The sequence below is a fragment of the Malaclemys terrapin genome, chromosome 12 (genome assembly GCF_027887155.1).
Source record: "Malaclemys terrapin pileata isolate rMalTer1 chromosome 12, rMalTer1.hap1, whole genome shotgun sequence".
In the NCBI taxonomy this organism is placed as follows: Eukaryota; Metazoa; Chordata; order Testudines; family Emydidae; genus Malaclemys; species Malaclemys terrapin.
In genome coordinates, this window is record NC_071516.1 from 39,538,869 (window position 1) to 39,563,493 (window position 24,625).

General features: G+C 42.6%; 1 protein-coding gene across 1 annotated transcript; it reads right to left on the reverse strand.

Annotated features, from left to right (window-relative positions):
- Window positions 1–22,559: 22,559 nt before the first annotated feature.
- Window positions 22,560–23,501, reverse strand: LOC128846305 (olfactory receptor 5V1-like). The gene has a single exon (XM_054045302.1). It carries the CDS (start codon window positions 23,499–23,501, stop codon window positions 22,560–22,562), a length of 942 nt encoding a protein of 313 aa, XP_053901277.1.
- Between the last annotated feature and the right edge of the window lie 1,124 nt (window positions 23,502–24,625).

The window sequence follows — 24,625 nt, forward strand, 5'->3', positions numbered from 1 at the left end:
GATGGGGGTGACTCGGGCTAGCCGGTCTCTCATCTGTAGCACATGTTCAATTATGTTTCTCCCTGGGTTGGGGTCTTCCTCCCAAATCTCCCTGGCTATGTCTAATATGCCACGAGGGGGATGTCCATATACTAGCTCAAAGGGGGAAAACCTGGTGGAGGCCTGAGGAACCTCCTGGATGGCTAACATGAGGTAGCGCAGTAGGGTATCCCAGTCTTTCCCATCCTGACTTACCACTTTCCTTATCATGGCCTTGAGGGTCCTGTTGGAGCTTTCCACAAGGCCATCTGTCCATGGGTGGTAGACCGAAGTCCACAGGGCCCATACATGGAGTAAAGAGCATAGGTCCTTCATTAGTTTTGCCATGAAGGGAGTCCTTTGATTTGTCAGTATCTCCTTCAGCAGCCCTACTTAGGCAAAGAGCTCCACTAGTTCTTTGGCTATTGTCTTGGAGGCTGTGTTCTGCAGGGGGACGGCTTCCGGGTACTGAGTGGCATAGTCCAGGACAACAAGCACATGCTGGTGGCCTTGGGCCGTCTTCTCCAGGGGACCTACCAGGTCCATCGCTATCCACTCAAACAGGACCTCTGTGATTGGCAGAGGCACTAAAGGTGCTCTTAAGTGAGGACAGGGGCTATGTAGTTGGCACTCGGGGCAGGAGGTGCAATAGTGCTGGACTTCTTTGTGTACTCCTGGCCAAAAAAATCTCAGTAGAATCTGTGCCAGGGTCGTCTCCACCCCTAGGTGCCCCCCAAAAAGGTGACTGTGGGCTAGGCTCAGCACGGCCTTCTGATGTTTCCGTGGGCCCAGGAGCTCCTGAATCTCCTGTCCCTGTGTCTGTACGACTCGGTATAGCAGATCCTTCTTGATTATGAGGTAGGGTCTTGGTCCCCGAGATTTTCCCTCCATGGGCACACTATCTATTTCAGCAACCTCCTTCCTGGTGTTCTCATACCTCAGATCTTCCACCTGGTCCCGCCCAAAATTTTCCCTCATGGGACTGAGCTGTCCGAGCTCAAGGGGGCCTGTCTCTGTCTCCAGTTCAGTGGTGTTGCAGCTGGGCCCAGCCTCAGGCCCCTCTTCTGTCAGAGTGGCCTCCCTATCAGCTGCCCATGTTTGCCTGCCTATGAGGGAGGTCTTCTGAGCCTGGGTCAGAATCCAGATCCCTAAGGCTTTAGCTAGACTCCTTTCCTGCTTGGTCTTCCTGACATTCCCAGGAGCAAAGAAGAGATCCTGAGCTATCTAAGAGAACATCAGGGAATTGCAGTCTGCTGGGGATAACTCCTTAATCTTGGGAATTTTTCTCCCTCAAAAAGCTCTGGTGGGAGTAAGCTTCCCAACCCCAGGAAATCTCTCCCTATGAGTACAGGATACGGGAGCTTAGGGACCACTCCTGCAGTTACCCCAGTGGTATTCCCTGAATCTTGATCTTCACGGGGACGATAGGGTAATAACTAACTGCCCCACAGATGCATGTTATTTCCATGCACTTGGCCTGCATCAGCTGGCTATGTTTCACTAGCTTACCTGAGATGAGCATAATGGCGCTCCCGGAGTCCACAAGAACCATGGTCTATACCCCATTCAGCTTTACCAGCCTTGTATACTTATGTGGAGTCACTGCGACCTCCATGAGATGGAGTAGGGTGCAGGAGTCTTCCCAGTTTCCCAGGTTATATTGCATGGCCTCCTTGGCATTTGGACATTGGACCACTATGTACCCCAACTTCCCACATGCGTAACACTTATACGTTGCTCTAGTTGCTCCCCTGTCTTTTGGGCTAGGGGGCCTGACACCACAGTCCTCTATGCTCAGTTTGCTCTGTCCCTTCATGGCCTCCGGGTGACCCTTAGCTCCTGTCTTCTTCCACCTATTCCTTCCTGGGTTCTCAACCGTCTGAATTCCCAGGATCGGGGTGATTGTTCGATTTGGAGCGAATCTTCCCTGGGTGTTTGGGAAAGTCCCCTGGCCATCATTCTTCTTTCCACCAGTGCGACCACCTCGTCGTAGGAGGAGGGGTCATTCTGGCCTACCCATGTGCGGAGGTCTGGTGGCAGTCCCCTCATGTACTGGCCAGAATCAACTCTGGACTATGGGCCTCAGGCCATAGCCACTTCTGTGCAAGGTGGGTGAGGTCAAACAGTTGGGACCTCAGAGCCTTGCTCTCTTGGTACCTCTACTAATGATACCTCTGGGCCCACACTGCCATTGTCACCTCTGATTAGGCCAGGATTTTTGCTCTTACCTGAGAGTAGTTGGCTGTGGTTTCTTTGGGCATGTCATGATAGGACCTCCCGCCGCCCCCCCGAGTCCTCCCGCCTCCCGACGGGGAGCGCAGCAAGGGAGGGCGCCGAGCCTGGCTACGGCCCCACTCTCCCTGGCCGGCCGGAGGAGGGCGGAGAGCCTGGCCACGGCCCCACTCTACCCGGCCGGCCGGAGCGCCGGGGGAGGGCGGAGAGCCCTCTGCGGCTCCGCTCTTCCTGGTGGCCGGAGCGAGAGTGGCGAGCCCGGCCAGGGCCCTGCTCTCCCCGACTGGCCGGAGCAGCGGGGGAAGGGCGGCGAGCCCGGCCACGGCCCCGCTCGCCCCGACTGGCCGGAGCGCTGGGAGGAAGGTGGAGAGCCTGGCCATGGCCCCGCTTTCCCCGACCAGCCGGAGTGCCGGGGGAGGGCAGAGAGCCCGGCTGCAGCCCCGCTCTTCCCAGGTGAGCGCCGCCCCCCTCCAGGTGCCGCCCCAAGCACATGCTTGGAGGGCTGGTGCCTGGAGCCGGCCCTGAACAGAGTGAATTACATATCGCTAAATACTGGTCATAACACATTGCCGTGAGCAGCAGAGATTCTGTATTTGACACGATACCAAAGAAATATAATTGCACAATGCAGCTGTTAACAGAAATGGTTCCATCCGGAGTCAGGAGACTAGCCAGCAGCCCGAGAAGGATGGTGGAGGTGTATCAGATCTCCAACCAGGACAAATTCCCCAGTAAGAAGTACATGAGGATGTTAAGGTGCTGATCAGCCACAACTAGTGCAATAATGAGGACGTTCCTGGTGACAGTTACAATGTAGATCACTAGAAACAGCAAGAAGAGAAGGGGCTCCAGTTCAGGGACATTCCCAAATCCTAAGAGGATGAATTCCACAATGGATGTTTGATTTCTTCCTTCCGCTTTCTCCATAATATGTAGCTAGAAAAAGAAAACCATTAAATATTGATGGAGTACGCACAGTCAGGTTGTGCTGTCAGTTACACTGGCAGAAACTTCGTACCACTGCATCTCTCCACTGGAAAAGTAAGTTGTCAATAAACAGAGAAAGACTCCTATTCTTAAGAGGTTGAGCTTCCAATATAGGTGAACGAAGAGCATGGAACCCTCTTGAATTACATAAATGTCCCATCTAACTCCCTTAAGCTCTCTTGAACTATAAGTAAAGATTTTTAGGCTGGATTTTGAAATATCTTTATCATATCAGTGTCACAACAACAAATCTAAAAGACATAACAAAAAATCAATAGACTGGAAATGAAAGATATTTAGAGTTCTGATATGTCTATCCTGCAGCTCAGAGGTGTAATTCCCAGCTTGGGTAGACATACATGCACTAGCTTTGATCAAGCTAGCAGGATAAAATTAGCAGTGAGAACATGGCAACACAGGCAGCAGCTTGGGATACCCACCTGTGTACATACCTGGGATCCCAGATGGGAATGTGCTTTGGCAGCTATTCTGCACTGACGAGGCTACACTGCTATTTTTAGCACAATAGCTCAATCAAAGATTATGTGTGTAGGTCTACTGAAGCAGGGAATTACACTACCCAGATGCAGCATAGACATACCCCATAAGACACATACTGAAATACCAAAGACGCTGAAGTTTGTATGAGGGTCTATCCAGCTGTCCTCTATCCCAACAGATTCAAAGAAAAAATTGCACCATTTGATAGGTTCAGTTGAGAAACAGAGAAAGACACACACAAAAAACACCCTAAACATACCGTGGGCTGTTATCTGATTTCACTTACACCAGGGAAAATTGCATCAGCTTCTTGTGGATTTACTCAAGTGCAACTGAGATTGGAATCCAACCCATATAAAGAAATGTAAGTCAAATAAAAATGAAAACTTATCAAGAGAGAAATAAGAGTGTCATTTTTTATAAAGAAGGGAGAATGTGCCTGAAGAAAAATGAAAAACTGGAGACAAAAGGAAGAGATATATAGACAGATGAGATAAAAATATAGAGAGCGAGAAAGAGATATTGTTTCTTTCTCCAAATTTGATAAGCAATAAAATACAGATATGTTTAAAGAGAAATAACAGATCCTTGCTGTTAAAAAAGGGTATCAGAGACAATATGTCTGACACCTCATCCTTGCTTTTCCCCTACATACTTCTTGATATAGCCTATCTTCTGATATTTTCATCCACTAACTTATGATGCATCCACAGAAATTATGTCTACACTGGGAATGGCTCTGGTACATTGACACTGGTGAAAAATAAATGTCTGACAGAAAAATGGAAATCCAGAAACAAAGAAACACACATACACACTCACAGAAGAGAGACTATTTTTTTGTTTCAAAATTTTTTATGAGCAATAAAACTCATGGAGAAAGGAACAGAGTCTTGTGGTGAAAAATAAAATACACATGTCCATTAGCCAGAAAGGTGTCCCTAGCCTCTTTTTGCCAGAAGCTGGGATTCATAGAATATCAGGGTTGGAAGGGACCTCAGAAGGTCATCTAGTCTAACCTACTGCTCAGAGGAGGACTAATCTGCAACAGGCCCCCTTGAGGATTGAACTCAGGCCAATGCTCAAACCACGGAGCTATCCCTTACCCCCAAAAACATGGTGTCTGGGACCCTTAGACACAGCCCACACCACCAAGTTCAAGTTCCTGTCCCCAGCCTCTCTCCAATGGATGAGAGGGAATGGATCACTTGATGATTACCTGTTGTGTTCATTCCCTCTGAAGCAGCTGGCATTGGGCACTGTTGGAAGACAGGATACTTGGCTAAATGGACCTTTGCTCTGACCCAACATGGCCATTCTTATGTTCTAAATCTGAGAGCCATTCATTGCTCTTTCTTAGGCATGTTTTACCATAACCCATCTACTTTCATTTACTTTCCCCCTGGATTGAACAAGCAATCATATTCTTTCTGAAATGGAGGATGCCTGAGCAGGTATTTTTTCTTTTCTAAATCAGATTAGTTCATTTTAACTTTAATAGCATGTATGATTACTTGCCCTATGGCAAGTTGGTGTTGGTCCTGCTTAGAGCAGGAGATTGGACTAGATGACCTCCTGAGGTCTCTTCCAACCCTAATAGTCTATTATTCTATGTTTCTATGGGCAGGTGGCATATGTGTGCATTCAGTGCAAGGAACTTCTGGCCCTCAGACTGTCTACAGGCTTTAGAGACCAGAGTGGCTGAACTGGAGGAGCTGAGGGAGGCAGAAAGATACATAGATGAAACTTTCTGGGACACAGTAGAATGGTGCCACCCCCGATATGAAAGTCTCTGTGCTGTTGAGGAGGATAAAAGTCTCAGGGAAGGAGAACATCCAAATGGAGCAGAGGGAAACTATCCCATAGCAGGGACCCTCCTTCCAGATGATGATGTGGTATCCCCTCGCACTGAGGGTACCTCTCCAAGGGACAGAACTCCAGTTATTAGATAGACACAGGTATTTGTAATGGGCTATTTGAGCATTAGAAACATAGATAGCTGGGATTGTGATGACCGGGAGAACCACATGGTGACATTCCGTGAAGACTACGGATCTCTTGAGACATCTAGATAGATTTATGTCTAGTGCTGTGGAGGAGCCGGTGGTCATGGAACATGTAGGTACCAATGACATAGGGAAGGATAGGAGAGAAGAACTGGAGGGCAAATTTAAGCTGCTAGATATGAAATTGAAGTCCAGGATCTCCATGGTAGCATTCTCTGTAATGCTTCCAGTTCCATGCGCAGGGCCAGGTAGACAGGCAGAACTGCAGGGTCTCAATGCGTGGATGAGATGATGGTGTAGGAAGGAGGGGTTTAGATTTATTAGGAAGTGGGGAAAATGTTTGGGAAAGAGGGAGCCTATACAGGAAAGATGAGCTCCACCTAAACCAAAATAGAATCATATTGCTGGCACTTAAAATTAAAAAGGCCATGGTGCAATTTTTAAACTGAGGGCTGGGGGAAAGCCGACAGGTGCAGAGGAGCATGTGGTTTGGACAGAGACATCACTAAGGGAAGATCTATTAATGGAAACTCTCTATGTCCTAGTAAGGAGGAGAAGTAAGGAAGATGATAAAATCCAGGTAGGATCTGATGAGAAACAGTCAAATGAAAAAAGGCACATTCAATTAATGTAATGCCAGAAAGCTAAAAAGTGACAAGTTTTTAAAGTGCTTATATACCAATGCTAAAAGTCGGAATAATAAGATGGGTGAACTAGAGTGCCTCATATTAAAAGAAGATATTGATATAATGGGCATCACAAAAACATGGTGCAATGTGGATAATCAATGGGACACAGTTATTCCAGGTTACAAAATATATTGGAAGGACAGAAAAGGTCGTGCTGGTGGGGGAGTGGCACTATATGTGAAAGAAAACATTTAATCAAATGAAATAAAAATCTTAACTGAACCATAGAATCTGTTTGGATAGAGATTACATGCTTTTCCATGCTTGAATATTAAGAATATAGCAGTAGGGACATATTACCAACCACCTGACCAGGATGGTAAGAGAGACTGTGAAATGCTCAGAGAGATTAGAGAGAATATTAAAATTAAAAACTCAATAATAATGGGGGATTTCAACTATTCTGATATTGACTGGGTACATGTCGCCTCAGGACGGGATGCAGAGATAAAGTTCCTTGTCACCTTAAATGGAGCAGCTAGTTCTGGAACCCACCTTCTTGTAGCAGCTAGTCCTGGAACCCATAAGAGAAGAGTCAATTCTTTATTTAGTCCTAAGTGGAGCACGGGATCTGGTCCAAAAGCTTAATATAGCTGAACCTGAACATAATATAATGAAATTTAACATCCCTGTGACTGGGAAAACATCACAGCGGCCCAACACTTTAACAGGTAATTTCATAAAAGGGAAACTACACAAAATGAGGAGGTTAAACAGAAATTAAAAGGTACAGCACCCAAAGTGACATCCTTGCAAGCTGCATGGAAACGTTTTAAAGGCACCATAACAGAGGCTCAATTTAAATGTATACCCCACGTTAAAAAATATAGTAAGAGGACGAAAAAAGTGCCACCGTGGCTAAACAACAAAGTAAGAGAAGCAGTGAGAAGCAAAATGGCATCCTTTAAAAAGTGGAAGTTAAATCCTAGTGAGAAAATAGAAAGGAGCATAAACTGTGGCAAATGAAGTGTAAAAATATAATTAGGAAGGCAAAAAAAAGAATTTGAAGAAGTGCAAGCCAAAGACTCAAAAAGTAATAGAAAAAAATATATTTAAATACATCAGAAGCAGGAAGCCTGCTAAACAAACAGTGGTTGATCGTGATACTAAAGGAGCACTCAAGGATGATAAGGACATTGCAGAGAAACTAAATGATGTTTTTCAATTGGTCTTAATGGCTGAGGATGTGAGGGAGATTCTCAAACCTGAGCCATTCTTTTTAGGAGACAAATCTGAGGAACTGTCCCAGATTGAGGTGTCACTAGAGGAGGTTTTGGAACAAATTGATAAATTAAAAAGAAATTGCAGAACTACTAACTGTAGTCTGTAACCTATCATTTAAATCAGTCCCTGTACCAAATGACTGAAGGATAGCTAGTTTGACATCAATTTTTAAAAAGGGATCCAGAGGTGATCCAGGCAATTACAGGCCTGACCTCACTACTGGGCAAACTGGTTGAAACTATAATAAAGAACAAAATTGTCAGACACATAGATGAACATAATTTTCTGGGAAAGAGTCAACACTTTTTTTTAAGAGAAATCATGCCCCACTAATCTACTAGAATTCTTTGATGGGGTCAACAAATGTGAGGACAGGGTGGGATCTAGTGGATATAGTGTACTTAGATTTTCAGAAAGCTTTTGACAATGTCCCTCACCAAAGGCTCTTAAGCAAAGTAAACTGTCATGGGATAACAGGGAAGGTCCTCTCATGGACTAGTAACTGGTTAAAAGATAGGAAACAAAGGGTAGGAATAACCGATCAGTTTTCACAATGGAGAGAGGTTAATAATGAAGTGTTAGTTACTCCTTCTCATAACACAAAAACTAGGAGTCACCAAATGAAATGAATAGGCAGCAGGTTAAAAACAAAAAAAAAGGAAGTATTTCTTCACACAACATACAGTCAACCTGTTGAACTCTTTGACGGGGGATGTTATGAAGGCCAAGACTATAACAGGGTTCAAAAAAGAACTAGATAAATTCATGGAGGAGAGGTCCATAACAGGGCTGCCCAGAGGATTCAGGGGACCTGGGGCAAAACAATTTTGGGGGCCCCTTCCATAAAAAAAAGTTGCAATACTATAGTAACTTGTATTTGGAAATGTAAAAAATAACCAGTGAAATACATTCAAAAATTAATTTTTAATAATTTGAAAATACACAAAATACATTATTTAAAAACATTAACTGTTTTAATGGTACATATACATTTGCAATTACATAATGCTTCTTATGAAATCTTTTTTATTTTTAATTGTTCTGAATATTAATTATACAGCTGCAATTTTTTCCCTCGCTTTCATTTTGGCGAACTCATTAATAATGTCATCAAAACTTATGTCTTTGTCCATTTCATATTCTATGCTCAAGGTGAGCAAATGGTTCAGCCTTTCTTCCCCAGTGGCTGAACGCAAATGATTTTTAATCAATGTTAGCTTACTAAATGCACGCTCTCCCGATGCTACCAACACTGGCAACACTGTTAGTAGGCGTAAACAAATATAAATCTGTGGAAACACATTTTTCCAACCCTTTTTTGAAGAGAGCATTAAGAAGTGTAAGTGCAGAGGTTATATGTCCATCAACTCTTAAGTTGGAATCTTCTTTTATTTTGTAAAAGATTCTAAGTTCCTCCTTAAGATCTCTCTAGAGGTCTTTTGGATATGCTGTGGCAACAAAATTTTCTATAGAAGATTCATCCACTTTATCTGGCGGACATAAAACGGGAGAAAATAAATTTGAGACTTCAGCCATTCTTTCGCCAAGATCTCTTAGCGCTGATAGAAGCAAATCCATTGTTGGGAAGAACACCTGTAATTTGAACTGAATATTGGGAGAGTCAAACGTATAATCTGCATCCCCTGTGTCGTAGAAGAATCGCTTGTTCTTCCGGATCCTTGAGGAACCTTTCATTTTTGGGTCAATGCCGAGGCTTGAAGTGACTTGTTTGGCTTCTTCAAAAAAAAAAAAAAAAATTGGCCAAGAATCTTTCAGTGTTTGAATTTCCTTGACTAAGTTGCTCACATGTTTAGCTCCCTCTTCCATTGTTAATTTGGAGCTTTGTAGGACCTTGTTCTTATCATTAATACACTGAAGCACTTTAAACCATATTATAGTAAGAAGTACAAATTCAAATGACTTAAGCCACTTAATCAAACAGTCAACATCTGCCTGGATTTTGGGAGGTAAATGAAGCTCCTCTTCAATTTTAATTAAACTTTCCAGCATGCCTGTATGATTTTTGATTGGGGGCAAACAGCATCAACTGTTGCGCTCCTCATAGTTTTAGATACAGAGTGAAGAGATATATTCACAGTGGTCTGCAAAATTTTCCATCTCTCAGGGCTAAGAGCAAATACTTTATAGAGTTTCTGAACATTTCCAAAATATGTTTTTACCTCTACACTGGTTTCCATAGTGTGGGTGCCACAGAGGTTCAGCGTGTGAGCGCTGCATGGAGAAAAATAGGCTTGGGCATTTTCTTCCAAAATTCTTGCCTTTACTCCCTGAAATTTTCCTGACATGTTAGAGGCATTGTTATATCCCTGCCCTCTGCACCAAGATAGTTCTAAGTCACATTCTTTTAAAAACTTCTTTATCTGTTCTGCTATATCTGTGCCAGTCTTCTTTTCAAAATCTACCAGTTTAACAAATCTTTCATGAACATCCCAATTTCGTTTTTTCTTTTTGCATCACATATCTGAGAATAAAAACTAACTGCTCTGCATGTGAAACATCAGGTGTACCATCAACAACAATGCCAAAATATCAGGCTTTTCTTACCGCTTCAAAAATAGAGTTTAAAACTTTCTCACCACACAGTTTCAAGAACTCATTCTGACTACGCCATGACAGCTAGTGAGCCTGCATTCTTCGACCAGACTCTCTGCTTTGAGCTACCATCTCCAGATGTTGTTTCACTTCAGTATTGTACCTGCCCACAAGTTTCAGTGTTGACAAGAAAAGCCCACAGTAGTCATAATCAACACTAGAATGGCTACCACAAAAATGGCAGATTAGACTTTGCTAGGAAAAGAATTACGTCAATAATGGCAGTTAATATTTTATGCCATTTTTCCTCCTGCATCAATGCCTCTTTTATCACTGAGTGTCTGAAGTAATACCTTCCACTTAATGTAATTGCTCAAGTGTAAAGCATTTTCTTCATGACTCTTGATTTTCTCGTAAATCTTTTTCCAATTATCAGCAATTCCACTTTCGACAAATTTTGAATGATGTAATTGGTTAGTTTGAGTTTCACTTCTGTAGAGACTGCTGGGAAAACAAATTATTGCTGCAACATCTTTACTCAACACCATCGAACTACTTTCAATACATTTGCCATTACTCAGATGTTTAGAAAAAACGGTTATCGGCAATTTCCTGCCAAAAGAATCACGAGGAAAGTTTTCGGGTTTATGTGGTAGACCCTAAATACAATAAGATCTATTTTCTTTATATCTACGTACTTCCAAGAGGCTGGGTCGTTACTGCACAACTCTTCTTCATCATTCCCATCTACAGCAGCAGGACCAGTCGATTGTACCAGTTTCTCAGTTATAGCAGTGTTACTGCTTTGTTCTCCATTGTCTATCCAAAGAGGCTGGATTTCCTTCTCTTCCTCCACAACAACCATAACATTGTTTTCTGAATGTGCTAATATTTTGGATACCTGCAAACAAATTAATTCCATTGGTATCTTTCATTTTGTTAGGTAGTGTGACGCTGTACCCCATAATGCTTTATGGGAATATGACATAACTGGAATATGATCTACTGAATCTATCTATGCTACATATGCTATGTAACATATCTATATAAAAGTTATGATCTACTGAATCTATTAATCCTATCTGCATGCATGCCCAGGTAACTCCTAAACTCCATCTTGGAGCTGGACTGTGCATAGGAGTGAGGAGGGGGTCTCCAACCACAAGAAAAAGTCTATTTAAACCCCTGGGAGACCCCATCAATGGTGGTCTTCAGCTGGCTAAAGAGAGAGCCTCACTACCCCCCAGGATACTTGAAAGAAACTGGAACAAAGGACAGTGTGCAAGGGGTGTGAGTGATTGCTGGACCCAGGCTAAAAAGGAGATTAGTCTGTAAAAGGGAGCATTCTGGAACTGGTGAGGATCTTATCTGTATTCAGTTTGATTAGACATAGATTTGTGCATTTTATTTTATTTGGCTTGGTGACTTACTTTGTTCTGTCTGTTACTACTTGGAACCACTTAAATACTACTTTCTGTATTTAATAAAATCTCTTTTTACTTATTAATTAACTCAGAGTATGTATTAATACCTGAGGAAACGAACAACTGTGCATATCTCTCTATCAGTGTTATAGAGGGCGAACAATTTATGAGTTTACCCTGTATAAGCTTTATACAGGGTAAAACGGATTTATTTGGGTTTAGACCCCAGGGGGAGTTGGGCATCTGAATATTAAAAACAGGAATACTTCTGTTAGCTGCTTTCAGTTAAACCTGCAGCTTTGGGGCAAGTAATTCAGATCCTGGGTCTTTGTTGGAGCAGACAGAAGTGTCTGGCTCAGCAAGACAGGGTGCTGGAGGCCTGAGCTGGCAGGGAAAGCAGGGCTAGAAGTAGTCTCTCGGCACATCAGGTGGGTGTACCACAGCACATGAGTTCAGAAATGCCAGTAGAAGCCATCTGAAACTTGTTTTCACAGCAATAGTGCCTATCTTTTATTTGTTCTTTCTGTATCAAATAGGGTGAAAAAAGGCCCCGGCCCTGGCCCCTTACCATGACGCTTACCCCCGCCTCTCCCCTCTCTCAGAGCCTCAGCATGCCACGTCCAGCAGTTGGCCTTGACAGCACTGCAGCGGCGTAGCTCCGGCGTGACCTGAGCTTGCAGCCCCGCCCCCTTACCACCTGGTTCTGAGTGGGAGGAGCTCAGGTGCTGCCGGAGCCACACCGCTGCAGCGCTGTTCAGGGCCACTCCCGGACACGGCGCACTGAGGCGCCGGGGGATGGGGGAAGGCCGGGGCAGGGTCTGGGGAGATCCTCAGAAATTCTCGTGGGGCCAGGGGCCCATGCGTGACCCAGGGCCTGGGGAAAATTGCCCTGCTTGGCCCCCCTCTGGGAGGCCCTGAGTTTAGTTAATTCACCTGCCTGAGAGGCAGTCGCTAGTTTGATTGGATAATTCTTCTGTCGATCTAGCTGCATCCACACCAGGGGTTAGGTTGATCTAACTACAGCACTCAGCACATAACATTTTTCATAACCCTGAAAGACATAGCTGAGGCCATCTAACTTCTAAGTAATAGTAGTGCAGACCAAGCCTAGGCACTGCCATCTAACTTCTAAGTAACAGTAGTGTAGACCAAGCCTAGGCACTCTACCAGGTGATTCATTGTTGGACACTTCCACACCTCTGGAGTTCAGTGTTAAAAAGTGGGTTTGCCCCAGGTGGCAGGGCCATTGTGCAAAGGGGATTGTGGAAGAGTGCCTCACAAGCATGCAAGCCCCCTTATTGCTGTGTGTGTTGTTGCAGGGTGCTTTCCTCAGTCGCCTCCACCAGACACCATTCAGGCCTGTTAGTGGTCCATTCATTCAGTGACTTGGTTCACCAGCCCAGACACTTTCTGTCCCACCCCTTCTGCAGTAAAACAAAGCGTCCAGCAAAATACAAAAGAACATAGATTCTTCTGCCCTCTCTGGGCCCAGTTCTTTGCAAACTCTTCATGGACTCTCCCTCGCTCTGGAAAATTGTTTCCTGATCTACTACAGATTGCTTCCTCCCAGGGCTTTTTTTCCGGAGTCCGAGCTCCCCCAAGTCGCTGACCCTCTGGCCTGTTCCCTAGAATCCTTCTTCCAGGCATGCTTCAGGAGTCTCTTCCCACTTGCTCCCCTTCCCCTGCAGGGCTAATGCCAGGATAAAAAATCCCTCTGTAGACTTTACTGCTCCTGGCCTCTCTGAGAGAGCTCCCATCCCAGGAAAGAGTTCCAAGCACTATTCTCCCCCTCAGTCACCTTCTTAGGAGAGACAATCAGGACTCCTAGACACTCACTCGCTTCCCTTTTACTGCCCTGAAGTCCTTCCTTTATATTATCCACCCACTGGGGCTCATTCCTAATTAAGCCTGCTAATCCCTTCAGGTACACCAGGTGCTCTAACTGTGCTCTCCAGCTCCCCTTAAGCTAGTGTGGAATTTATTAATTCCATCACAGCAAGTGCTCCATTTAAATGAATGATCAACGAAGTTGAATGACCCTTTGTTGTTAGTTCTGCACTACACCCCTTGGAATGTTAGTCCAGGGTGGAGGTAAAAAGACAGCAGGAAGGCAAAGACCAGCCTTAAAATCAAACAGAAGTTTGCTATTTGACACAGAAAAGCATGGATAATCCCCAGTATCCACTAGCATTCATAAGAGGTACATAGTAAGATTTTCCCCAAATGGTCACATACCTTTTGTCCTTTTTCCATTTTGCCAGTGAAAAAAGGGAGGAAAAAATTCTAAAAACTTTTTTAAAAAATCTAATTTCATGAAAAAATGGAATTTTTAAAAAGTTTTTTATCTTTTTGGTGAAAACTTTTCTTGTAAAATAAGTCTTTTTTTACATTTTTTTGTTAAAAAACAATTTTCTCTATTAATATGGTTGAATTCAATTTTGATGACCTTTGAGTAACTTAGGATACAAGGGCCAGAACTTTAAAGGTATTTAGGCACCTATTGAGACTTTCAGTAGCATCTAGGTGACTAACTCCCATTTGTTGCAATGGGACCATAGATTCTCTCCATTTCATTTTATCCTAAATAAATTGGCTCACAGTGTCTGCATTCACAGAAAAAATGGTCAATTTCATTGGGGCCACAAAAAGTTAATTGTGACATGAACAATGCTATTATGTTAAGAGCCAGAAATGCACTTATCCAAGAGCTAGCTGCAAGCAGGAGACAGAACCTGCTATTCATAAGGGTTGCATAGTGCAGGGGTGTACATATTGCTAAATACTGATCATATGACATTGCTGCTAGGAGGTAAAATGCTTTAACTCCCAGAGAACAAAATAAATGCATTTGTACAGCCCCCAAAAGAAATAGTTTTGTCCCAAGTCAGGAGACTGGCTAGCAGCCTGAGCAGGGTGGTCTAGGCGTAGCAAGTCTCCAAGCAGGACAAGTTCCCAAGGAAGAAGTACATGGGGGTGTGAAGTTGTTCATCATCCACAACCAGAGCAACAATGAGGACGTTCCTGGTCATTGTCACGAAGTAGCTAATGAAAACAGCAGGAAGAGAAGAATCTGCAGTTCAGGGAGATTTCCAAATCCCAAGAGGATGAATTTCGTGATGGTGGCTTGATTTCCCCACACAGTGTTTTCTATTGATTGCATCTAAAGGAGAAAAACTTCGCAAGTTTTCTAATACTTTAATCATTCTTGCGGATTTTCTCTGAACCCTTTCTAATTTATCAATATTCTTCTTGAATTGTGGACATCAAACCTCTCTGGGAGCAGTTACACCAGGGCCAAATACAGAGGTAAAATAACCTCTCCTCTCCGACTTGACATTCCCCTGTTCATGCATCCCAGAATCACATTCGCTCCTTGGATGCATAAATAGCCCCACCTTCACTGTTCAATATACATTTCTCCCTGACTGTACCATTGGTCATCTTATACCATACATTCTGAAATTTGACACATCCCCAACAGTGGCCAGATCTAGTTGATTCAGATGAAGGAACAAGAGCTAATTTACTCCAGGTGTGTGAGAGGAAAATGAGCCTGATTCACTCCAGTGAAGTTACTCCTGATTTACACCATGTGAGTGAGAAGAGATTCAGCTTCATTCCCTCTAATAAGTCAGTAAAAAATAAGGCATAGGCTCCAAAGGGATTATACACAGTTGTCACGGTTCCCTCCCCACTCTTAACTCTGGGGTACAGATGTGGGGACCCACATGAAAGACCCCTAAGTTTATATTCTACCAGTTTAGATTAAAAACTTCCCCAAGGCACAAATTCCTTTCCTTGTCCTTGGATGGTATTGCTGCCACCACCAAGTGATGTACACAAAAAATCAGGAAAGGGTCACTTGGAGTCCCTATTACCCCAAAAGATCCCCCCCCCAAGCTCCTTCACCCCCTTTCCTGGGGAGGCTAGAGAATAATATACCAAATAATTTGTTTTAATGTAAGTACAGATGAGACTCTTTATCTTTAGGACAATAAAATCAATCAGGTTCTTAAAAGAAGAACTTTATTATAAAGAAAAAAAGTAAAAATCACACCTGCAAAATCAGAATGGAAGGTAACTTTACAGGGTAATAAGATTTAAAACACGGAGGACTCCCCTCTTGACTCAGTTTTACAGTTCTAAAAAAACATGAATAAAACTACCTCAGCATACGGAAAATTCACAAGCTAAAACAAAAGATAACCTAATGCTTTTCCTACCTCACTTACAGTTTCTGTAATTCTTAGATGGATTATTCCAGGTATGTTTTCAGGAGATGTTGTCCCTGCTTGGCTTCTCTCTCCGTCTGGAGAGGGAACAAACAAAGAGAGCACAAACAAAACCTCCCCCCACAGATTTGAAAGTAGCTTCTTTTCTTATTGGTCCTTTTGGTCAGGTGCCAACCAGGTTATTTGAGCTTCTTAACCCCTTATAGGTAAAGCGATTCAGTACAGCTGCTAGGAGGGATTTTAAGCTACCCTTATCTTGATGTTTATGACAACAGTTTTTACTTCACATGCCTTTCCTTCCATTTAAGTGAATGAAACCGATCTCTGTCATGAATTTTCATAAGAAAAAGTGGGTGAGGTAATAACTTTTATTGGACCAATTTCTTCATCAGCTCTGTGTAAACTAGAAAGTTGGATTCTCTCACTAATAGAGTTGGTCCAATACAAGATATCACCTTACCCACCTTGTCCCTCTAATACCCTGGGACCAGCACAGCTACAACAACACTGCATACATTAATTTTCATAACAGTTACAGCTGTTGCATATGAAGGATACATTAAAGTCTATGTGATGTTCAGATACTATGGTGATTTTTTTTAACAGTGCACAATTGCACAGATGAGGGGAGGGCTGGCAGGGTCACCTTCCTGTGAAGCATCAGGGATTGGCTACAACAGGAGTGGAACAGAGTGGGACAAAGCTATGAGGTGGTTCAAAGAATCATCTTTCTAGATGGCTGGCTGGTGGGTCTTGCTCATTTGTTCTGGGTCTAACGAATCACCAGATTTGGGATGGGGAAGGAATTTCCCCCCTAGTTCCTATTGGGCAGGGACCGTGAGGGTTTTCACCTTCCTCTGCAGCGTGGGGCATGGGGTGCCTGCTGGGATCATCTGGGCATACCTCAACTAATCCATTCCATGCCATTGCAGGGACCGTGGGCACTGGTGGAACTTCAGTCTCTCCGTTTCTGCCTGGGCTCACAATACTTTAGTCTCCTGCAGCCTGGAAGGCTTTAGTCTACCCAGTTTATATGGGTCAGCACCGAGCTGTGCCAGAGGATTCACATGTCTACTCAGTTATTAAGATCAGTAACACTGCTCTCAAGTCTGTGGAGAAGTTTTGCTATGTAGGACGTATGCTGTTGCAGAATCCAACCACTAATGATGCAATTACTCACTGCATTGCTAAGGCCAGGTCTGCCTTTGGAATGTTGTCACACCACCCTTGGAATAACAAGGTGAATGACATAAGAAACATTAAGCTAAATGTGAATTGGGAAGACATGCTTACAATGCTTCCAAATCTAACATAGGCAAGGCTCAGTGGTTTGAGCATTGGCCTGCTAAACACAGGGGTATCAGTTCAATCCTTGAGGGGGCCATTTAGGGAACTGGGGTAAAAATCTGTCTAGGGATTGGTCCTGTTTTGAGCAGGAGTTTGGACTAGATGACCTCCTGAGGTCCCTTTCAACCCTGATATTTTATGATCCAATGGGGCCAGATCTGCAGCCTGTGTAAACCAGTCATAGTGCCATGAATGTCAATGGGGCCAGATCCCCAAAAGCTTAAATTTACTACTGTGAAAAATTCCATCAATTTTGTTCTTTGCCGCAGGGAGCATCTTTTTGTTCAGCATCTGTACAGTGCCTACCACAATGGGTTCCTGCTCCATGACCGGATAGCTACTGTAAGAAAAAATCAACTAATAAATGTTAAAAAATAATATCTACATCACTTAGGTGCTTTTGAAAATTGTACCCCAACACTGATCAAACACAGGGACTCAAGTCTTTTCAGATACAAGGGTGCGGAATACAAATACATAGGAAATAGATTGAAAACCAAGAGGGGAGAGGAATAAAGAAGTCACTGAGTGAGAAGGAGAGACTGAGGGCTCATCTCCACACACAAATTGTACCACACTGGTATCGTTAAAACTGTACAATCCCCCTAGTGCAGATGCTATGGTACCAATATACCAGTCAGGGACAATAAGATATACCAGTATATGACAACAGTATAAGAAAGTGACAGGACCCTTTCCTTGATATACACCAGTGGTTCTCAAAGCCGATCTGCCACTTGTTCAGGGAAAGCCTGCCATTGGCCACTGTCAGAGGACAGGATACTGGGCTTGATGGACCTTTGGTCTGACCCAGTATGGCTGTTCATATGTTCTTATTTACAGCCCAAGGAACAGGGAGATAAAATGTGCTCTCAGATGCTGTGCTTGGAAGACTCTGGGAGTGGGGAAATTGTGCAGCTCCATTCTTGTCTTAAATAGGTAATATTCCTGTCTCAACTGCCTTCAGTGTTCTCCTCTCAGACAGGTGAAAATCATGAGTCTCTCCACTGAAGGATTATTTCTCCTTACATTCACGGCGTGTAAATGTATAAAACATTGGTGAGACCATTACTGAAATTTTGTTCCCAGTCCTGGTGGCCCTGCATTAAAAACCATGTTGAGTAACTGGAATGGCTTCAGAGAAAGGTTAAAAGACTGATTCATGATCTAGAAAACTGTTGCATGGAAGAGACTGAAGGAGCTATCTGTATTTTGCTTATTGAAGTGAAGGCTGGAAATAAGGCATAATTTTTGAGAGAGAGAGTAATTAATCATGTATCAGGGGTAGCTGTGTTAGTCTGTATCCACAAAAACAAAAAGTAGTCCGATGGCACCTTAAAGACTAACAGATTTATTTGGATACAAGCTTTCATAAGTGGGTTTTTTACCCATGAAGGCTTATGCCCAAATAAATCTGTTAATTTTAAGGTGCCACCAGACTCCTTGTTGTTTTAATTAATCATGAAAACAATTTCTCAAAGGTTGTGGTGGATTCTCCACAACTGGCAAGTTTTAAAACAAGATTGGATTGGGTTTTTTTAAGTTCTGCTCTAGTTCAAAAGGAATTGTTTTGGAGGAAATTCTCTAGCCTGTGCTCTACAGGAGATCAGACCAGATGATCAGAATGGTCCCTTCTGGCCTTGGAATCTATGTATTATTTCTGGGAACACTTTCCAGAGGGATGTGATATCTATCTGAAAAGTATCCTCATGTTCAGCTGAACTTGCTGTGTTATATTGAGGAACCACCAGCTGAGATTCTCCAGATTGGATTGCCCTAAAGGTCCCCACTGGCCTTAAAATGTTTGATTCTATGAAAAATTTACTCAAGTCAATAGTCCAGATTCCTCTGTAACTTAAACCAATGTAAAACAAAAGTCATTCAGCTGAGGTAAAGATTCAAGCCCATGTGAACCTCATCTAGGTTAGAAATGCCCATTATTTTTATCACTTGTGTATATCATGGGATTGCTGAAGTTTTGATGCATCTTAAAATGTCATTCAGTGGGATTGTAAACTCATTTGTTATGGAATAGTAATTTTCTGTGAAATTTTTAGCATACCTGTGTGTGCTATAAAATAATGCTACCTAAAACAAAATAACTCTTTAAGACTTTCCATTGTTCTTGCTATCTGGAGATACTCTGTGAATAAACATAACATGATTTTTACCCATAAAGCCACCTTGTATTTTAAAGGGACATATGGGAGTTAGAAGTGATCACCAATTCTGAGTGATTTTCTATGGCAATTGGGCATCTAATTTCCTTTGATTTCTTTGAACGTATCAGCCATAAAGAATCATGATTTTCTGAATGTCTTCTCAAAGAAAATGGTATGGTTATTAATGAGTATGACTGAATGTTTAACTGGTACACCTCTACCCCGATATAACATGAATTTGGATATAACGTGGTAAAGCAGTGCTCTGGGGGGGCGGAGCTGCGCACTCTGGCAGATCAAAGCAAGTTCGATATAACGTGGTTTCACCTATAATGCAGTAAGATTTTTTGGCTCCCAAGGACAGCGTTATATCAGGGTGGAGGTGTACCATTCTTTTTATTAATTAGCTGGTTAGTGATTGTATACACTTGAATTTTCATAACTACTCTACATATATTCACTCTTACCCAGTCTAAGGGTATAGAATGATAAATAAACTAATGATGAGGGACAAGTCAAACTCCACCAGAAGTCATCAATGCTGCACCTATTGGCTTCACAGCAGTCCTAGGCCTGGAGCTGGAGCCATGGTTTTGACATGTGTCCACTAGGAAATGGGCCAAAGCTTTACCAAATTGTCATCATGTTTTACCAGCATTTAGACAGTAGCAAAATCACCTGGATTCATATCAGTGTAAAGCCCAGCTGACTGTTCTGAGCCCCTTGAGCTAGCCTGTGTGCAACAACCGGGGAATTTGAGATTTAAATAACTGATGTATAAACACAACACAAGAATTCTTTGATGGACTCTAAACGGTGTCTTCACGAATATATCCCACTAGTGATGGAGGGTTTGCAGTTAGGACCTTTGGGTATTAATTAACAGCAACATAGATTGTGTCATGTCCTCTGAAATATTGCTAGTAAGTTGCAGTGATTTTTCAATAGCATGGGCCAAATTGTTCCCTGGTGTAACTCCTCTCATTTTACTGTGGCTACACCAGGGGTGTATCTGAACCAGCGTGTTTTTATCACTGAGATACTGGGCCAGGTTCTGATAACAGATACACGACTGGAGTAAGGGGAAATAGTTTGTAATTACACAAGGGAAACTGAGATGAGAATCTGGGCCATTGTACAAAAAGCTCTCCTGCATCTCAAAACAATGTGTGATTAAAATACTATTATCAAAAGGAGAACACGGAAGCATTGCTACCTGTTGTGCTTCCATTGTAACCAATTTGTGCTACCCATGGACAAGAGGCACAGTTACTGCACACACTGTAAACACATGCACACACAGTTGGGGAGCTTTAATGGTATTTATTTGCCTAAAGATGCAGATAGGAACTAGTGAGATTTTTCAAAAGCAGCAGGGGGCGAGATACAAAATATGGACTTTGGCTCCTAACTGCTATAGGTGCCTAAATCACATAATCGGGCCAAATAGAATTCTCTAAACCTCCACTCAGCTGCTCCCAAACTCTGTAGGCATTTAAACTCAACTTGTTGCCTTTTTGCAGTCAAATTCCCTAGGGGGCTTAGGTTTCTGTCTCTGGACATGCACACTGTAACCTCAGACCAGGCATCTGGACACATACATCCCAGAGTTCCCCCACCTAACTCACCTGAGGGATCCAAACTGGTAGGTGAGCTCACACAAAAAGTTGGGATGGAAGTAGGGACTCCCTTGTCACTTTTAGCCCAGTGGTTAGGGTACTCAGCTGGGATATCAGATATCCCTGGTTCAAGTTCCCTCTCTGTTGGAAGGGGAAAAAGGGGGATTTGAACAAGGCTCTGCTACTTCTCAGGTGAGTCCCTCACCACTAGGCAATGGGATATTGCAGTGTGTGGGGCTTCCTCTGTCAATCTGGTTGAAGCTGTTCCATGATGGATAACTAATATTCTAAGCTTCAGATACAACAAGGACTCATACATACAAATTAGATAATCAGAATCAGTAAGTAATAACCTTTCCAATGATATCTCACAAGATCAATATTCCATAAAACATGTCTTAGTTATGCCAAATTCATATTATAACAATACCTCCATGAAGAATATGGGTTGTAGCGTCACACCCCCATATGGCCCTGCATCAGGGGACAGTAGGAGGGTGGGGTTGGTGGTCAGAAGAGCAATGGTCACCTAACCAGTTACAAGGAGAGCAGGGGAATGACGATATTTTTTGGTAAAAAACAGGGCCCAAAAATTTGGAGGAAGACCAAAAATACCAGGGAGAGACAGTGAGATTTTATTCTTTAATTCATTTTTTGGTCAAATTTTGGTGGTAAATATTTTTATGTGTATAGCATATTTCTGTCTGGGATGAGGGAGGACTGTGTGGCAATATCTAGGCTGAGATTTGCTAAGTTGTCTAATGTTTTTTGGTGCTCATTTCCTATTCGTATTAATTCATTCCTTCCTTTTTATTTGGGTGGGGGAGGGAAATCAGGTCTTATGAGCTATGCAAATTTTGGCTATACATCTTATGTTTCCATTTCATATATCTGTATTGATATCTATATGACTATTGATATAAATATAGATATTTTAATGTTGCCTTGACCCTGCAAAATGTATGAACAGGCAGGAAGTTTCACATGGCAGGACACTGGGACTCCCAACCCTCCAAAGACTTTCATTTTTTGTTTACCCAGTTACAGATCTGCATAGAATACTGCCCAATCAAAGTTCTCCACTCACTGTGGCGGCAACATTTTTCACCTACTATTCAGAGGCATAAATGAAAATGAAGGATCCTAAAAAGTGGAGAATGAATGTCATTGGCTTCAGTGGAAGTGGAAGAGACCCAGAACCACTCAAAAGATGGTAAGCTTCTTGCAGAATTTGGGCATTAGTGTTCATGTACGGATGAATGAACCAGAGTGCTTTACGGAAATGTGAGTTTGGAAAAAAGCCCAATTTTCATAAAGAATGTTTCTTACAGTATGAAGTTTTGTATAAAAGACATGTGTATTAAAAGTATGAAAGATGAATGCTCAAAAAGTAGCAGAGTAACAGGAAGAGAAAGACAGAAAGAAAGAAAGAAGTATGAAGTAAGGTTAAAAAGGGGTAACCCTGTTCTCAAGGACTCAAATGGACTCAAATAAGAAACTATATCAGTTCATCTCTATTTTATTATATGCTAACATTTATATTTTCACATTCTATGCCTGTTTCCCTAAGCTACTAGTTTAAGAATAACTTTTCTTAGGGACTCATTGACCTCTTTGTTTCTCAGGCTATAGATGACAGGGTTGATCATGGGAGTCAGGACTGTGTAGAAGACAGAGAATATTTTGTGTAGGACCTTGGGCGTGTTGGCTGTTGGAACTACATAGACAGTTAATACGGTCACATACAAAACTGCAAGCACAATGAGGTGAGATGAGCAGGTGGAAAATGCCTTTCGCCTCCCGATGCTGGAAGGGATTCTCAGGATGGTGGTTATGATACAAATGTAGGATGTCAGAGTCAGAAGAAAGGGCACAAATGTCCCTATTACAGAGATAATAAATGTCAACAGTTCCAGAGTCTGGGTGGCGACACAGGACAGCTTTATCATGGGTGAAAAATCGCAAAAGAAATGGTCAATTTCTTTGGAATCACAGAACGTTAATTGGAAAAAGAAAATATTTACTATGGTGCAGAGCAGAAAGCTACTTATCCAGGACCCTGCCACAAGCTGCCAACAAACCCTGCCATTCATCAGAGCAGCATAACGGAGTGGATTGCATATCGCTAAATACCGGTCATAAGACATTGCCGTAAGCAGCAGATTTTCTGTATTTGACAGGATACCAAAGAAATATAATTGCACAATGCAGCCCTTAACAGAAATGGTTCTGTCCCCAGTCAGGAGACTGGCCAGCACCCTGGGCAGGATGGCAGAGGTGTAGCAGATCTCCAGGCAGGACAAGTTCCCCAGTAAAAAGTACATGGGGATGTGAAGGTGCTGATCAGCCACAACTAGCACAATGAAGAGGATGTTTCCAGCAACAGTCACAATGTAGATCACTAGAAACAGCAGGAAGAGAAGGGGCTGCAGTTCAGGGACATTCCCAAATCCTAAAAGGATGAATTCCACGATGGACGTTTGGTTTCTTACTTCTGCTTTCTCCATAATATGTATCTAGAATCAGAAAACCATTAAATATTGATGGAGTACACACAGTCAGGCTGTGCTGTTGGTTATACTGGCAGAAACCTGGAGTAGGTAACCTCATACCACTGCATCTCTCCACTGGAAAAATGAAGTTGTCAAAAAACAGAGGAAGACTCCTATCCTTAAGAGGTTGAGCTTCCAATATAGGTGAAACAAGAGCATGGAACACTATCGAATTATGGAAATGTCCCATCTAACTCCCTTAAGCTCTCTTGAACTGTAAATACTTTTAGGCTGGGATTTTGAAATGTCTTTATCATATCAGTGTCACATCAACAAATCTAGAAGATATAACAAAAAATCAATAGACTAGAAATGAAAGATATTTGGAGTTCTACCACTGGTACGTCTCCCCTGCAGCTGGGAGGTGTAATTCCCAGCTTGGGTAGATGTACATGCAGTAGCTTTGATCAAGCTAGCAAGATAAAATAAGCAGTGAGAACACGGCAGCACATGCAGCCATTTGGGATGGCCACCTGTGTACGTACCTAGGATCTCAGATGGGATTAGGCTCTGGCAGCTAGTCTACACTGCTATTTTTAGCACAATAGCTCAATCAAAGATTGTGTTTGATGGGTTTTACCAGAACAGGGAATTACACTGCCCAAATGCAGTATAAGCATTCCCCATAAGACAGATACTGAAACACTAATGAGGCTGTGGTTTGTATGAAGGTCTAGCCTGCTGTCCTCTATCCCAGCAGATTCAAATTAAAATTTGCACTATTTGATAAGATGCAGCTGGGAAACAGACAGTGACACAAACAAACCCTAAACACAGACCATGGGCTGTTTCCTGATCTCAGTTACACCAGGATAAATTGCATCAGCTTCATGTGGATTTACGCAAGTGCAACTTAAATCAGAATCCAACACCATATAAAGAAATGAAAATGAAATAAAAATGAAATCTCATTACGAGAGAAATAAGAGAGTCGTTTTTATCCAGAAGGGAGAATGTGCCTGGAGAAAAATGAAAAACTGGAGAAAAAAAGGAAGATATATATAGACAGAATGAGACAAATATATGTATATATATATACATATATATAGAGAGAGAGAGAGAAAGAGAGAGAAATTGTT